The sequence below is a fragment of the Pygoscelis adeliae genome, unplaced genomic scaffold, assembly GCF_000699105.1.
Source record: "Pygoscelis adeliae isolate BGI_AS28 unplaced genomic scaffold, ASM69910v1 Scaffold42, whole genome shotgun sequence".
In the NCBI taxonomy this organism is placed as follows: Eukaryota; Metazoa; Chordata; class Aves; order Sphenisciformes; family Spheniscidae; genus Pygoscelis; species Pygoscelis adeliae.
This window is the reverse complement of record NW_008824283.1, coordinates 6,457,623-6,474,487: the sequence shown is the minus strand read 5'-3', so window position 1 is coordinate 6,474,487 and position 16,865 is coordinate 6,457,623. Positions and strand designations below refer to the sequence as shown.

General features: G+C 40.5%; 1 protein-coding gene across 2 annotated transcripts in view; it reads right to left on the bottom strand.

The window, feature by feature from the left end:
* The window catches only part of TENM2 (teneurin transmembrane protein 2), a 563,241-nt gene that overhangs the window by 51,136 nt on the left and 495,240 nt on the right, over positions 1 to 16,865 (bottom strand). For both annotated transcript variants that reach the window (XM_009318514.1, XM_009318515.1), the window contains one exon: positions 3,724 to 3,870. In XM_009318514.1, coding sequence (XP_009316789.1) covers positions 3,724 to 3,870 — 147 coding nt within the window. The remainder of the gene's footprint in view (positions 1 to 3,723; positions 3,871 to 16,865) is intronic.

The window sequence follows — 16,865 nt, the reverse complement described above, 5'->3', positions numbered from 1 at the left end:
TACTTTCAAGCTTTTTCAGCAAAGTAGCCTATGCACCATAGCGACCCTAGACAGGTTCATAATGAAGACCCAATTAAGCCCATATCTAGATTTGACATGTGATGGTAAGGACAAATACAGGTGAATTTGTCAGTGCTCCCTCAGGTCAGGCAGAGCTCTACTCAAACAGCTCTAAGAGGAGAAAACAGCTCTGGACATGCTCTCCTCTCTCTGCTCTGGAATCCTGTCTTATTTATGTGAGCAATACACACTGACATCTCATTTAAAATGAAGATTTGTAAGTCTCAACAAGACGGGGACACATCTGCCTCTTCTAGGAATAAACCAACTAAAGGGTATTAATCTAAAATTGAAAGAAAATATTAAGTATAATCTTTCATTTTTCTCTTATTGAACTATGGTATGGAATTCGCATTGTGGCAGATAATAAGACAAAACAGGACAAATGGGAATCCCTTTGGAGTCAGTGGCAATGCTCTTCTTGACATCCATGAAATGAAGACTTGGCCTAAGGCCTTTGAATCTGATTGTGAGATACAATTGCAATAAGAATGGCTGAACAGTGGACGAGCACCAAAATATGTTAAATCTGTTGCCACATGGGGAAGAATGGAAGAGAGAAAATGATAGTTGCATTTCAGTGACACGCTGAAGCAACTATATTTCAACAACATGAATAGATGGATGGAAAAGGACAGAGATTCAGCTGTCCAGCTAAGGATCTCATTTAGGCAAAAAATTGTATTTTTAGCTACCCTACTGCCTTTCGAAAGAACAGCTTGCATCTTCAGTACTACTCCAGAACTACTTGCTTATGTTAACAGAGCAATGCTGGTAATGGAGCAGCAAATGAGTTCAACATTTTGCTGCAAATAAACTCAGCTGAGTTTCAAATGAAACAAGAGACTGGGAGAAGAGGCGATTTCTTTAACTTTCAATAATCTTGTGTTTTATGTGAAACTTGGGGTTCTGGTAACTAGCTGAATCTTTAATGTTGATTCCCATAGTACAGTTTTCGGCTTTGTCTAATGAGAAAACTTAATTTTATCTGTTCCTTTATATACACAGTCACAATTACATAAAGGTGCATCTTGAAGTACACAGCACACATCCCTTCCTTCCTCTCCATTCCTGCACACTCCTGTGGTCCCTGCTGCGATAGCATTAATAAACATATAGGTCACAGGACGTGTTCCTGGCCAGTTGCGCAGTGAACCAGACACATAAAGAGTAGTACAGCTTAAGGCAAAGGCAGAACTGCACTCTAAGATACTAAATATTAAGAGATTAACATTATGTTCAGTTCTGAGTTTTGTTACAGCTCTTGTGACTGACAATTTGGCAAACTGATGGGAATGACAATGACTCTGTCCTTACAGCGCATATTGGAAAGGACCCCATGCCATCTCAAAGAAAACTGAAACTCAAAATATAATCAAGCAAACCGAAACAGCAAAAATCACAAAGGCATGAGAGAGACAGAAGAGCGCTGCAGTGCCACACAGCCTGTGGGTAACTCCCAGCCTGCGCCACCTGCGCCGCGCACAAAACACAACGTGCCTGAATCAAAGGGTTTGTCCGTTCGGTTTTTCAGGTATACCCTCAAGAATGTGGAGAACCAGCTAGCTGAACAGGCGTTGGACATCACCTGAGCTCCCTTATAGAAAAACTCTACAGAAACGTAATAAGGATGAGACCATTAGAGAGCAGTAATGATCATCAGATTAAAGTACTGAGCTAAGGGTCAGAAGACAAGAGATTCTTTTCTGCCTTTTTCATAAAATCCCCATGTGAAAATGTGTGAGTCAAACGGACTTTTCAGGTTGTTTGGACCTTGGAACACGCATAGCTTTTCAAACTATCTACACTCCCACAAGAAGCAATGAGCAGTAACCTCTCCAGCCTCTGGAAAAAAAGCAACTTCAACCTGCAAGCGTTGAGAACGTCTGAAGAGTTCTCCCCTTAATCTTTCTAGCTTTCAGCTAGGCTAAACAGTTTTCTTTCAGGTGTGACTATGGTAAACCAGAAACCAGGCACCTTTCATGGTAATGCTGATTAATATTATATGTCTGTTGTATGGCATATTTATCCTATGTATTCTTTACCTTTGATTTGCCTTCCATGAACTAAGTTTTAGAATTCTGCAATTTTAAATTGGTATGAACAGCTGAATGGTCTCACTGGTCATTTTTTCCCGTTTGCCTGTCTGTTTTACAAGTGCAGAATATTGTCTTGGATAAGTAAGTAAACATCTTATTCCAGCATTTCTAATAATGTTTTTAATACTCCTGTCTTGTTTTGAGGAAAATCTGATGATATATCCATTTTCAAATTTTTCTTCAAAGCCTGTATAAACTGCAAACCTAAGCAGTTCACCTTTTAGTTTCTTACAGTGCATCTTACCACAACTTTAGTGGGTTTTGTTGTATAGTTAAATTCCAAATAATGTAATCTGGCAGTTGGATTCTGCTCTTTACAATTCCGTAACAGCTATAAAGCAAGTTCCTGTTTTCTGAAATTGAATCAGCTCCAGCTCTTTTAAAATATTTCTATAAGCACTGATCACATGTGAAACCAAGGAACTAACAGAGGATTTACAGGTTAAAGCTAGTGGATGATATTCAGATGTGGTTAATATCATGTAATCAAACCCAAATATACCTGTTCCTGAGTTTGGGACTTATGAACAATTTCTACACCCTGAAATTTGATACAAAATTAAAGCACTCATCTTAATGACAATTTTACCCTAGAAGCAGCCATTCAAATAAGCCAAATGTTTCTTTGCAGTTTTAGGAAATACCATGAGTAAAACATTTATTAACTGGCAAACAACAGATGCGCTCTTTAGATTAATTATTGGCCAAAGAAAAGCAAAGGAGTCTCAAAGCTGGGTCTGACGTTTGACTTTTAATGAAGAGCAGAAGTAAGTGAAAAAGACTTTAAGTGACTTACTAAAGACACTGTAATGAAAAGTATAAGAAAGCTGCTTCAAATGAAGGAGACAGATTAAGCAATCTTATTTAGATGGCACAGCTTCTCAGCACTGCTTTCAGCCCAGCATAGCCTAATACACCATGGAAGGCTCCACAAAATGAGATAAACTAAAGCCGTCTTTGAAGGTAAACACAGAACGCAAATTCTGTATTTAACAGGGATATGTCTGATAAAGGAGAGGGAAAATTGAACTGGGATCTCAGAGCCTTACCATATATGACTGTTCAGCACACCTCACTCAGCCCTTTAAGGTCTGGCACATGAACTGCGCAATATGACAGCAAGCTACAACCACTTACACCGGTTCTGTACATGAAAGCATGACCCTGGCCTCTAGCACAGAGCAGAAAAAATATTGCTAAATATCCCGCTCAATCAGCTGCTATGCCTGTGCACACAGGCACAGCAAGTTGTTCTGCAATTCACATGCGCCAAGAGCCCACAGGAAGAAGTTCTGGTCTGCTGGGCCATGCTCTCCACCGCGGGCTTCAGCGGGATGTGGAGTGGGACCGAGTCTGCCTGTTCATTCCCGACGCAGGCGTTGTGGGTCACCACATCTCTCCACAAGGCCACAGCTCGCTCAGTCTCATTTGTTTCAAAAGAAATGTAACAACAACACTTGACAGCAATGACAGCTGAAGCCTTTCTGAAGGAAAATGACTCACAAAGCAAACGCGTATAACCCTCTGTTCTTTAGGGACTGGGAATTGAAAGACTTTTGCTCACCTCCCTCATTATCCTTGTTATCGGCACAGGCAGTTTCCATGGCAACGTTGCATCCAGGCCCCCTCCAGCCGCTCTGGCAGACACACTGCCAGCTGTTCTGACCCAGTGTGCATCTCCCATTGCCATTGCACAAATCAGGGCAGCCATCTGGTTGAAGAAATGGAGAAGGTAAGTACAAGACACACTCATTCACACTGCCACTCAGACTTCTGACAATATTACTGTGCAGACAAAAAGGCTCGTTCCTGCTGGTGGGACAAACGCTCTCCTGGCCCAGAGCCACAGCCCTGGGGTGGAGAAGGAGGGTAAAGAAAGGGGATACCTCAGAGAAATGGGGATTTAACTCAAGCCAAAAGGCAGGAGGAGTCCTACCATCAGCCGTAATACATGTTTTAAGAACCCTGTAAAGGTTCAGATCTTGAGATGACAGAAATTACAGTCTGCTGGCAGAAGATCACAGCTTCTTATTTTTCCCCACTGTATGTGTGTGTATATGCATATATGAGGGAGAATGTCTTCTTCAACAAGCATGCCAGAGTGCCTTTTATATTGCGCATTGCGTAATTCTCCAGAGCTTCTCTAAACACAAAGTTTAAATAAATAGTTTTGAAAATATTTCCCTTCTTTAACAGTCATTTTAAAAGACCTACTTATTTAACACTAAGTTTACTTATAATATGATGTAACATTTCATGCTTTCTGAAAGACACATTAGAAGAGATATCCCACAAAAGATGTATGTTTTGAATTGACTATGGGTGTGACATGACTCACTATAGCAAGAGCTGAATTAGGAACAAAAATAGTAATTAGCTAAGGTGCTCATACATTCTAACAAAATGTCCATAGGTAATAGAATACCTCGACTGCTTTTTCCTGAAACTAAATGAGTCTCAGGAGGCACTACTGTATCTTACTGAATATTCATTATGAAAAAGAGTAAGAAAACCAAATTTCAGCCTCATTATATACAATCAAATCCATCAACACCCAATCCACACAAGCATGTGTATTTGCCTGTGGAGGTGACAGAAGATTTGAGAGTCCTGCAGCAGATCTCTCAGCACCTTTTCATTAGTCTGAGCAGGAGAAGAAGGCTGCGTTGCCATACTGACAATAGATGTTGGATCCCAGTCATTCACCAGCTGTCTTGTTTGGGTTGGAAATAGAGTCTAATCCTGCCATCTCTACAACCACCAGAGAACACAGAATAATTAATCTTATTGCTGTTGGTCTCGGGCAGAAAATTTAATCTCAAAACAGCTCACAAAGCTTCATGCTCTCTCATTTTCCCCTCCACCAGCAGTGATGGGTCACTGTCGGCATCAAGATGTGCAGGGACCTGCTGCAGTCCTCTCAGGGCTCACCGACTGGCTGGGTCAGTCCTTTGCATTTGCCACTGTGACCCCAAGCTGTGACTATTAATTAAGTACTCCACTCCCTTCCCCAGGCATTTTAAGAGCACCAAGGAACTAATGGGCACCCTACCGAAGTGTGGATACTCTTTACACCAGCTGTGAGTGAGGAAGGCAGCAGTTGGAAATAGCCTGAAAGCAAATAAATATGTTTGTCTGAGCAGCACCACTTCAGATGTGCAGCACTGGAGAAAGACTTATGACATTATGTTGCCTTTGTGCCCCTTGGCCTCTGCAGGTGACTGGGAATAGGAGCAACTGTCAAGCTAGCACAGCTTTCACACTAGTGCTGAAAGGTTGAACAGCCTTCCAGAAATCACTAATTTAGACTGTCTGCATTTCTATAAACCTGTTCAGAAAGCCAGAGCTCTGAGTTTGTGTCTCTTCCTACTCCTCCCAGCTGCCTTTGCTGTAGCCAGGTGATGTTAGAGAGGAGTTCCTCTGACCCCATACTGGTTTTCACACTGCTGCAGGAGTTTCCCATGCGGGAAAGTGAGCTGCCTCATATCCCCGGTACTCACACAACTGGTATCACAGTACGTAAGCATTCACTTTCACTTTTCCTCATTGGGTTGTTACCTGATACATTCATACTGATTAATTAAATTTTAATGGGACTAAGTAGTCCACAGCCACCTTAATTTTCGATGTAATTCTGAAAGTTTCCTTTACTATTTAAAAAAAAAAAAAAAGAATGCTGGGCCTCTGGAAGGTGCTGGACTGAGACCTCTGAGACCTCACCTGTCCTGCAGAAAAGGTTCTTTATAGATAACAGCAATCAAAGCTTCTGTGCATTGTCCTGCCAAGGTGCCTGAACCTGCACCATTTCTAGCACTGGCACAGCAGCTTGATCTCCACCAAAGCTCTGTAGAGTAAGATACCACACCTCTGTGAACAGGGCCAAGACCATTCAGTTCATTTTACACAGAAGCTATCAGCAGATAGAAACAAGTCCTAGAAGTTTTATTTCAATGCTGCTGTGTATTAAAAACATACAGTGCCCCTTTTCACTAAATGTAAGGTTATTTTGGCATTATATATCTTAGCTATAAAACGTTGCCCTTACTTTTGCAGCACAGGGAATATATTTTCAAGGCATTTATTTTATCTCTTGCATTTGTTAGGTTGTTTGAATGACCAAAATGATAATGTTTGAGGGAGGCATCATACTGTAGGACAAATTTGTTTTAAATGAAAAACAAATAGTAATTGTGAATATACACACACGGTTGGCTTTATACTGAGACACTGAAGAGAATTAAATCACTGAAGCAGTTTGCTTTGCAGCATACGAGCAAGATGAAAACATGAACAGTAGGGTGCTAGCAAAATCTCTGAAAAGTTTTATGTGCAGCTGGGGGTTAATGGACATGACTTTGCGTTTAGCTTAAAGACAGAAGCAAGTGTCACTGGTATAGACATGATGTTGCTAGGAAACACTATGCTACCTTTATAGAGTTTATTTAACTGTGGCCTTCCAAAGACAGATTTTGTGTTTCAATAACATAAATATCATAAGGAAGGGAAAAAACCAGCAGTAGACTACAATAAGATCCAAGTACTTTGACAATAATGTCTTCCTTAAAAGATCTTTTAAATTAACGACGTATTAACTTTCAAAACAGCTTTAAGTAATGGACAAGTATTTAGGTATTTTGCATGGTTATGTGTGTTTCCATACGTGTGTGTGCATATATGCATTTCTGTTTATGCCTGTTTTTCTTCAAGCAAATACTTACATAGCATTATAGTCTGTTAGACCAATATTTGTTCTAAAGCCTGTTGACCAACTAGACAAGTTGGTCTATTATGAACCATTAATGAACTATTAAAACCAAGTTTTCTTCTAAAAAAGGTTATATTTAGGCAGTGTACTGAATATCTCTCTTTAAATCTTCCTACATGTGCATGTGGGCAATGATTAGTACCGATGAACATCCTCTGCACACACAGCATTTGCACGCGGCTAATGGGCCTTGATGCACTTCAACGGGTTTTGACAGTGGACAAGGTCACAAAGTGCCTAACTGAGGAGCCTTCAGAGTCTCAGCAAATGCTCAGTGCTCACAGCTGGACACATGGTCTTTGCTGGAAACGCACACTGTATGAAGCATATCCTAACACCAAGTGCATGGTTAAAGCTTGCTTTCATTCTGCAGTCCTAGCTCACCCCGAGCAGCGTATTACCTCCTGGCTGTCTTATGAATTCATTCACAGAGTAAGGTAGTCAAAGAGAGAGTAAGGTAGTCACGGAGGGAAGGGCTATCAACATCTAACCTTAAGAAGTAATCCGCCATGGTATGAAGCTCTCAGTCACAGCACAGAAAAGGGCCCTTCACGCTAAGCAGACAGGTTGCTATTTCTGGTGTGTAGAGAAATTCTACTCATCTTTTCTATTACAGTATGCTTAATGGAAAATGTCAAAAAGCTAGGTTAAAAAAGAAGAAAGTGCTTGTTTAAAGTGCTAGATTGACAACCTATTTATTCACAGAACAGGCAGAGTACGGGCAACAGCAGTTCAAGTGTCTCACACTTTTCTAGCAATGTCTCTGCACAGGCTGCTGCTGCTGCTAGAGGTGAAACACTAATGCAGTCCCCCTTCTCTTTCAGTCTCCAACTTGCTTGTGGGACTGGTAACTGGGAGCTTTAATACAGGTACACATGCATTTACAATTAAAACAGCAAGAAAGATTTCAGCACTTTTTGCAATGTAGCATCAGGAATCTGTGACTAGCATTGTGAGGGACCATCAGGGTAAGAGAAGGTTTCAAAATCTAAATACTAAAATTCATTCCTCTCCATACCACAGACAGGCAAAATGTCCACGTAAAGTGAATGCTGGAAGGCAGTGGTAAAGGAAAAGGAGAAAATAAAGGCATTATATCTCTGGATCTAACAGAGAATGATGTAAACTGGTGTTTTGTACATATGAGATCCCAAAACACTTTTTGGCATTCTCACTGAACAGAACAATCTCTATAATCTTGCAGTTCTGGAACAGCAGGGCTAGTGTTTAATGCCTGAATTTATTTCCTCTCTTAGTTTTTTTTCCAACTACCCAACTAAACTGGAGTAACAGAACAAATACATTAATGGATTTCATGGCGTTTCTTGCTCCTTTTTGTTCAAAGAGGCTGTTACATTCTTAACTTGCTCATAGTTTAAAAAGCCCATTTCTTGGCGAGCTAATATCATACCACATCTACAGCGGTAATTCGCATGAGTACGCTGACTCTCATGGATCACAACAAGGGCTTGAAGACAACTCTGAAACTCTACAATTTGGTACACAGAGATTCAGCAAATTTACCTGTTTCAGTGCACGGGGACACCTGCCCCCTATATACCTACATTGTTTCTCAGTAGTTGAGAGCCCTCCACTTGCACTTCCTCAGCTTATCCATTCCAATGCACATATGAAGGCAGTACATTACAGTGAAAGGAACTTTGGTGGTACATAGTACAAATGAATACTCAGTAGCAACATGAGAGGACTGTGGCTTAAGAAAAAAAGTGTGGTATCTTTTCCACAAAATAGTTGAGGTCCTTCCTCCAGGAATAAATCGGATTTCTGTCTTTTGACTGTGCCTATTACTAAGAGGAAGAGGATCTACCATGGATGCTAAGTAAATAATGTAGTATCAGAAGAACAGGACACTAACAAAACACCACGAGAAATGAGAACGTGTCAATATGAAGAGGACTATTTAGTCAACTACTACTATATATATAAAATTATTACCTTCATCTTATTTCACATTATTAATATTCATGGAGAAAAGGTTTGAGACCTTTGGTTAGACACAATAGGAAAAGAAAGCTCCTGTCTGAAAGCTTTTATAAACCATAAGACAAAATGAGCTTAAAATACTAGATTTTGTTATTTGTCTGTAGAGCTCCACATTGCCACAGTCCATGACGGGGCCTACAAGATGCTATAACAATACAAATTAAAGTGTTTTTCATAGCAACAACAGAAAAATAAATAGTCTAGAAAACAACAAACATTGCTGTTACCGAGGTCATTGTGAGCAAAATTAAATCTACTGCTTCCTCCAGGCCTATGTAAGCTTTATCTATTTCTATGGTTTCATATTTTCAAAACTTATGAGAGATTTATGAAAAGCTGAATTTAACAAGAAAGTCTGCAGAATCATTACTAATAGTAAGCAAAATCAATATGGACAGTACTTGTTTCTAAGAAAGTGATAGTACTGGATATATTTACGAGAGAATACTTGTAAGTTTTACCTACAACGAAATTATTCTGAGACTAAATTGTAAAGTGATTAATTCATTTTTTAACTCAGCAAATTAATTTCCAGGATCTAGGCAGTACATCAAAAATTGTAATCCAATTTTGGGTAAATTCTGCACAGAGTTCCTTTTCATTCCACTGATACGCACAAACCCCAGGAATACAAATACGCATGTAGCCAGCTACCCAGGCATATATAGATTTTCCTTTGTATAAACTACTTTAAAACTCCAAAACAAACATTTTAAGTAAATCAAAATATAAAGACACACTGTCTAATTAATTTGTGGTTTCAGTCAAAACCTTAATAATCATCAGAACTCCCAGTTACGGTGGGGCCAACCACTCTGAAAAAGGAGGAAGGGAAAGGGCAGCCAGGGAAAAAGAAGTTAGAGAAATCTTGTTCTTTTTAACGTTTTCAAACTTCGAATGAATAGGTAGTCTCTTAGTATAATTAAAGGCAAAAGGGGAATAGGAGAGGTGGAGGGAAAAAAGTAAAATCTCTCTAGGTGATATCTTGTAACCACTTAGAGAAGAGGACAATGTTTTTAGCTTCTACTCAGTTTGTACACGGAAAATCAGATGTAAATCAAGAGGTTACACTTTCTGAGTCCTTCTGATCCAAAGCTGTCTATCAGCCATCTATCCTCCAAACTCCTCCAAACAATATCTTCAGGCAGATAGAATGGGTTCCCAGCACCTCTCCCCATTTAGCACACAGGTAGTGCAGCTATCCTCTGGAATGTAGTATCTCTTGTTTATCGTTCCTCCTAACCCCATTTTACACATCCTTATCCAAAGCCTGCTGGCAGTCGGTGGAGTCTTTTCATCGACTTGAACTGACACCGGACCAGGTGGTCCTATGGGTGAAGATGCCCTGCAGTAAAGAGTATGTTGTACAGCACAGTGTTTTCTCACTCACATGAGTTTCATGAGGAACATTTAAATTACATTTAAATCCCCCTCATTACAGCTGTTAACTACAGAACTGTAGCAAATACAAGTAGTCTGGGATATGATGGTTCCTACAGAACACAGAGAAATGACTTAAAAGCAGTAATGATAATAGCCTGTTTAATTTGGATTTTAGAGGATAATCACTGTTTTCGTATGTTTTGTACATTCCTTCAGTGAGTTACTGGTATGCCTACGGCTATCTAGCAAATAATAAATGAGGTACGTAGAACGAGGTACCTAGCAACACTGAAAATAGAATTATGCGTTTTATTTGCTATTGTTATTTTTTAATCCTTCAATTCCAAAGCCTACAGGGCTTAGTTAAAGCCAAAGAAAGGGCATACAAATAAAGATGACACATGGTATTATGGTAGGCACACACAAGTTATTTTCTACAGAGTAATATTTCAACTGAAATAAACTCAAATCCAAAACATGTAACTAAACATATGTCAATGCAATATAGTATCGCTTGAGCGAGAGGTGAGGCCCCTTTGAGTGAGTTTGGACAGTTCCAGAACAGGCTAGAGCGCCATGCAGAGGCACTAGCTCAGGTCTTCGAAGCAGGACAGTCACACAGATTGACAAATTGTTAAAAATTAACCCAGCCTTTCAGTGTAATAAAAAGCCTGACTTCACTGCTCAAGTACCGCAGCAGTGCTGCTTGCGGTTCCAGAGAGTGCTGACACAGAGCAGGAGCTTCTCCGTGGCACTGAAGCATTTGTCACCAAAATCCTCTGACTGGCTTCCTTGCTTCTTTTTCTTTTCTTTTTATTTTTTAGAGAAAACTTTTTTTTAAACTTACCCAATACCTTAAATATTTCTTTAAGCTAGGTATCAAACAAAAGAAACAAAAGAATGTATGGAAAAAATAACTATTTGCAGATGTGTTGGGGGAGACGAATGCATGCCTGAGTTAAAACCAAGGAATGGGCCAGCTACAATTTTATTTACTGAACAGGCTGAAAAAAATGGCAAGGCCAAGAAGTAAGTTTCAAGAATCCAGAATCCTGATTTCCTCCACTCTAATACTTTCTGTGCAGGCAGACAATTATGAACGTTAAGTAAGGTTCCTTAAATTGCCTGGGATATGTAAGCCATAACAGAATTTCCTTCTAATTTCTATTTACTATATATCTATGCAATTTCTGTCTTCACATGTAAAGGTAGGAACTCAGAGAACATCCAGCTTTCCAAATGAAATAGGAAAATGTGAGAAAAACGTGCGACTGTTTAGAAGAAGAGAAGTAAACCTCACACAAAGGGGAACTGCTGGTATTAAAAAGGAAGTCTCAAGAAAAGTCATTTGCATCTTCCTGAAGAAAAAAAAACTATAAAAAAGATACAGACACACACACACACAAAAGACAGAGGAAAGCTCATGTTGCAATATAGGTCACAAAAATTTGAGATTGAAAAAAAGCCCACGGGTGTCAGAGCATCATGCCTTGTTAACAAGGGATTGTTCCCAGCAGTACATTCCGTTTTATCCAACTTCATTTTAAGCGACTCAAGCAGATGGGCTCCCATTACTTTCCTGGAGGCAGACACCCTTGAGGTCTCCCTTTTGTGCACAACCAACAGAGTTCTCTAACTATCACCAGCTTTTGGTGTGACCCCCTTCAAGCTGCCAACAGCTGGGCAGTGAAAAGAGGGTGACAGTTTGTGCTACAGTGTCCTGAGACTTGAGGAAACTGTCCTGGTTTCGGCAGGGATCGAGTTAATTTCCTTCCTAGTAGCTGGTACAGTGCTGTGTTTTGGATTTAGGATGAGAACAACGTTGATAACACACCGATGTTTTACTTGTTGCTAAGTAGTGCTTACACTAGTCAAGGACTTTTCAGCTTCCCATGCCCTGCCAGCAAGAAGCTGGGAGGGGACACAGCCAGGACAGCTGACCCCAGCTGACCCAAGGGATATCCCACACCATATGACGTCGTGCTCAGCATAGAAAGCTGGGGGAAGAAGGAGGAAAGGGGGGACGTTCGGCGAGATGGCCTTTGTCTTCCCAAGTCACCGTTACGCGTGATGGAGCCCTGCTTTCCTGGGGATGGCTGAACACCTGCCTGCCCATGGGAAGGAGTGAATGAATTCCTTGTTTTGCTTTGCTTGCACACAGCTTTTGCTTTATCTATTAAACTGTCTTTATCTCAGCCCACGAGTTTTCTCCCTTTTACCCTTCCGATTCTCTCCCCCATCCCACTGGGGGGGGGTGAGCGAGTGGCTGTGTGGTGCTTAGTCGCCGGTTGAGGTTAAACCATGACAGAAACCAAACAGATGAATAATCAAAAAATCCCTGTCTGCCCAGAAGGTTGAGTATACACAAAGAGCTTCAGCTGAGCCAAAGAATTTGGGCTATTTATGTATATAAAAAACAGTTTCAAGAAGGAAGGGAGACTGCACTGACAGGAAGTTTAGTTATAAGACTGAGAAGCTTCTGCAATGCTAAGAGACCAAGTGCTCTGCTGTAGCCAGGAGTCCAGATCCAGCCCGCAAATGTGGGATGTCTATGGGATCCTGTCTCCACACAGCCCCCACAACATCCACAGACTGCTGGCAGGGGTAAGGGATGGTACGAGTGCGGTGCGCGGGCAGCGTGCTGTCTGCAAGCCCCGATATTGCTAACCTTAACACAGAAGATGCATCACATGCTGCACAGAAACCAACTCTGTGCATGGTGGCTTTATCAATGACCAGGTGATGATTGTTTCAGATGTGTACCGACAGCAGCAAAGCAGTTATACGAAACATACGGACATAAGTAAAGACACTGCTGCAGCCCAAAAGCTACAGCATAGCTACAGAGTTTCTTCTACAGGCTAAGCAGATAATTTGCTGAGATTTTGAGGGAGAGCTAAAATTTGACCCTAGCAGCACATTCAAGTTACACAGTGTATTCTTTTCAAACAAGACTCATATTTAACTCATATTCATATACCCAATAAAAAGCTACATAAAAGATGCAGTAAAATTTCTGTTTAAGATAACTGCTTCTTTCAAATTAATCTTACTGTAACAAAATCCATTTAGAATATAATTCTGGGTGAAATGGCATTCATAAAACCAGTACCACAACCATAATCTTTTATTGTATTAATGTTTCTGATATGGGATACAAGGACCGGCATCATCCTTTGTAATATGTAATATCGCTCCTGAGAAAGAAGCCGCCTCAAGTTGGATTTATCTCTAAAACGTCTATATAAATAGTTCCGTGGCAGTGTAATGATAAAGTGACCTATCAGACAGGATGTATAAATTCAGTCAATTGAAGAGTAACAAGCAAAACATTGACCTCATATTTAAAAGAATATATAACCTAATTAAAATGTAATAACTAAAATCCCTACATTAATCACAGTGTTATGGCAGGGAGTTTCAGTCATTTGTTCATAAAAATTAGGATTCGCAAAGTAATTGCTACTCAACCTCCTTGCACACAATGCAATTTGCTTTTTTATTATTTGAAATATGCGGCAGCCACAGCTTTTCAAAAATATGCACTTGAACTTTTTTGAATAAATGTTTTGGTAAAGCGTTGGTATACTTTTAGATACACTTATTAGCTACAAAGCTTCAAGGATCTCATATACGCTGATGCAGAAAAATGTGTCACATTCCCACACTCCTTACCCATTCTATCCTCCTCGAGTCATAGGGAGAGACAAAGAGGAAAAAAAGCAACGTCATTCTTACGTTAAGTGATATCTGTATCTGGCAAAAGGATATTTGATATTGTGCTGTCAAATCCCAGACATTAGATTTCAAAAGCTCAGTTTCATTTGGCTAACTGAAATTTACAAAATTCAACACAAATTACCTAATTTTTCCATATTTCAGACAGAAAACAATGCAAAGCCCTAATTTGGCAGTTCTTAACAGCTAAAACAATGTATGAACTCAGAATCACACCCAGCTTACTGAAGTACCCGTAGTATTCTATTCTAACTTTGGAGGAAAGCATGAAGTCACATGGTTTTAAAGGTTTTTCTGGTTTCATGTTCCTTTATGCAGTTTTCATACAGAGCCCAGACAACAAAGGATGCTGCTGCTCCACCCCGTGCTCCCTGTCAGACTAAGCTTGCCGGTGGAGATGGCATGGTGCCATGCTTATCCAGAGTTGAACCCGATTTAATGATACTGTGAATGCAGCTTGTGTAAAACTAGAGGTAAGCCCTATCCTTCACCTGCTCAGATATGAACTTTTAAAATCCCTGTATACATCAGGATGCCACAAAGGTAGCACCTAATTTCAAACATTTACAATCTAAGTCCCTGCTGATATAAAAAACACATGATCAGGCTTGAAAAGGGCAGGATGGCTTGTTGCTACCAAGGCTTTGTCTGGTAGTACAGATTACTCCCAGATCTCTCATTTGATTGAAAACCCTCTAGTGAGGCAGATGTACTTTTTCTCTGTGAATGCCCCAGTGGGTCAGCAGAGGAGACTACATTGTCACTGGCTAGCTTGTCTCAAGACACAAATGCCACCCAGCATTTCTCATACTTTAAATTTTAAAGGAAAATCACAGCTTTATTGCTCAGAAAATATTTTTAAGCAACATTTGTTGCAACAAAGCTTCAGTGCAGAGGCCTGGAATGTAAATGCCAAACCAAGCTAAACCAGACATTTTCTGGCAAGGTAAATGTATAGATACATTAAATATAACCACATTAAAGTAATTCTTTAGGACTTATGTAAACCTAAAACTATCCTACAAACACGATATTTGTAATTAAGTGCGAAACATCATCCTCTGCTGTGCTTACACATTTACACCTGAAACTAGGTCTCTAAATCAGATTTGGTAACAATAAAATTATTTCTAGCATTCTGCAAACAACGACGGCCTAACACAAAATGATAACAAGGCGAGCTTTCAAACTCCGGTCTCTTCAGAAGCAACGCACAGACAGAAACAGGGAGAACAACAAAACTACCAACAGGTATGTTGTGCGGAACATGCAAGCTGACGCTACAGGCAAGGCCTTGGCACTAGCTCTGTCTAACAAAAGGTTTACTGCAAATATTGAAAAGTTCACCTGTCTGAGAAAAACTGACACGCTGTAATGTAAAATTAACCATTAAATCTGAAGTGGCTAGACTTCTTAGGATCACATCCTTCTTCACTGACCAGACTGACTCTTCATCCTTCTCGGTTCTATCAGCTGAGGGCTAGGACACAAGCTGGTCCACATCGGCGAAATTCAGCCAAATGCAACAGAATTACATGGATTTCAATCAGCTACTGTGCAGCCTCAAGGTTCCTGGCAGTTTGGTGTACCTGGGCCCGTCATATAATAGTTAAAATTAACATATTGGTTGTTCTTCAGAAAAGCATGGATTTTCTCTGGTTCCTATGCGTTAACTGACTACCAAGCATGACGAAAACCCTTGGATTATAAACTGCTGCTGGTGGTTTTACAGCCCTTCCTCCCTCCTGAAAGGGTCCTGGATAACTAGCGCTTCTCCTGTCTGAAAGGCAATGAATCACTTAGAAACGCAGATTTCCTTTCATCAGACTGGCATGAGCCTGACCATTCCACAAAGAAACAACCCTTGGATGCATCCATTCTAGCCAAATATCACTAGCACCAAATTTTCCATTTCCGTACATTTTTATAAAGTCCTACTAAAACTAAACGAATATTCTAGACCTAATGCAATTTTGGATTTTCGGGGAAGACACAGTTCTTAGTTCAGTCATTAACTTCAGAATAATTTCATTTACTTCACAAACCCTCCACATAGGGCATACAGGAGCTGTGCTATCAACCACTTCCGAGGGACTGTCAGACTCCATTTCATACCTCCCTTACAGTCCATTCAGCAATGCGATATATACGGGCGTAAGCCAAATTCAGCTAAGTGAATACTGAACCATTTCTTCTTAACAAGAACAGGTACATCAAATATTATTTTAATTCTCTCACCAATGGCTTACTAAAGAAATTAAAAATCAAGTTCAAGGCCTTACTTCTTACCTGGTAGGGTCAGGATATTTAAGAGGCTGCCTAAGGTACAGGGATGGAAACTGGGGTCAAGAGCTCTGCTAAACTGGCAAAAACTAATCTTATCTCATAGCATCATAGAATAGTTTGGGTTGGAAGGGACCTCTAAAGGTCATCTAGTCCAACCCCCCTGCAATGAGCAAGGGACATCTTCAACTAGATCAGGTTGCTCAGAGCCCCGTCCAACCTGACCTTGAATGTTACCAGGGATGGGGCATTCACCACCTCTCTGGGCAACCTGTGCCAGTGCTTCACCACCCTCAGCGTAAAAAATTTCTTCCTTATATCTAGTCTAAAATCTACCCCCCTTTAGTTTAAATCTACCCCCTTGTCCTGTCGCAACAGGCCCTGCTAAAAAGTCTGCCGCCATCTTTTTTTATAAGCCCCCTTTAAGTACTGATAGGCTGCAAGAAGGTCTCCCCAAAGCTTTGTCCTCTCTAGGCTGGACAACCCCAACTCTCTCAGCCTTTCTTCACAGGAGAGGTGTTCCATCCCCCTGA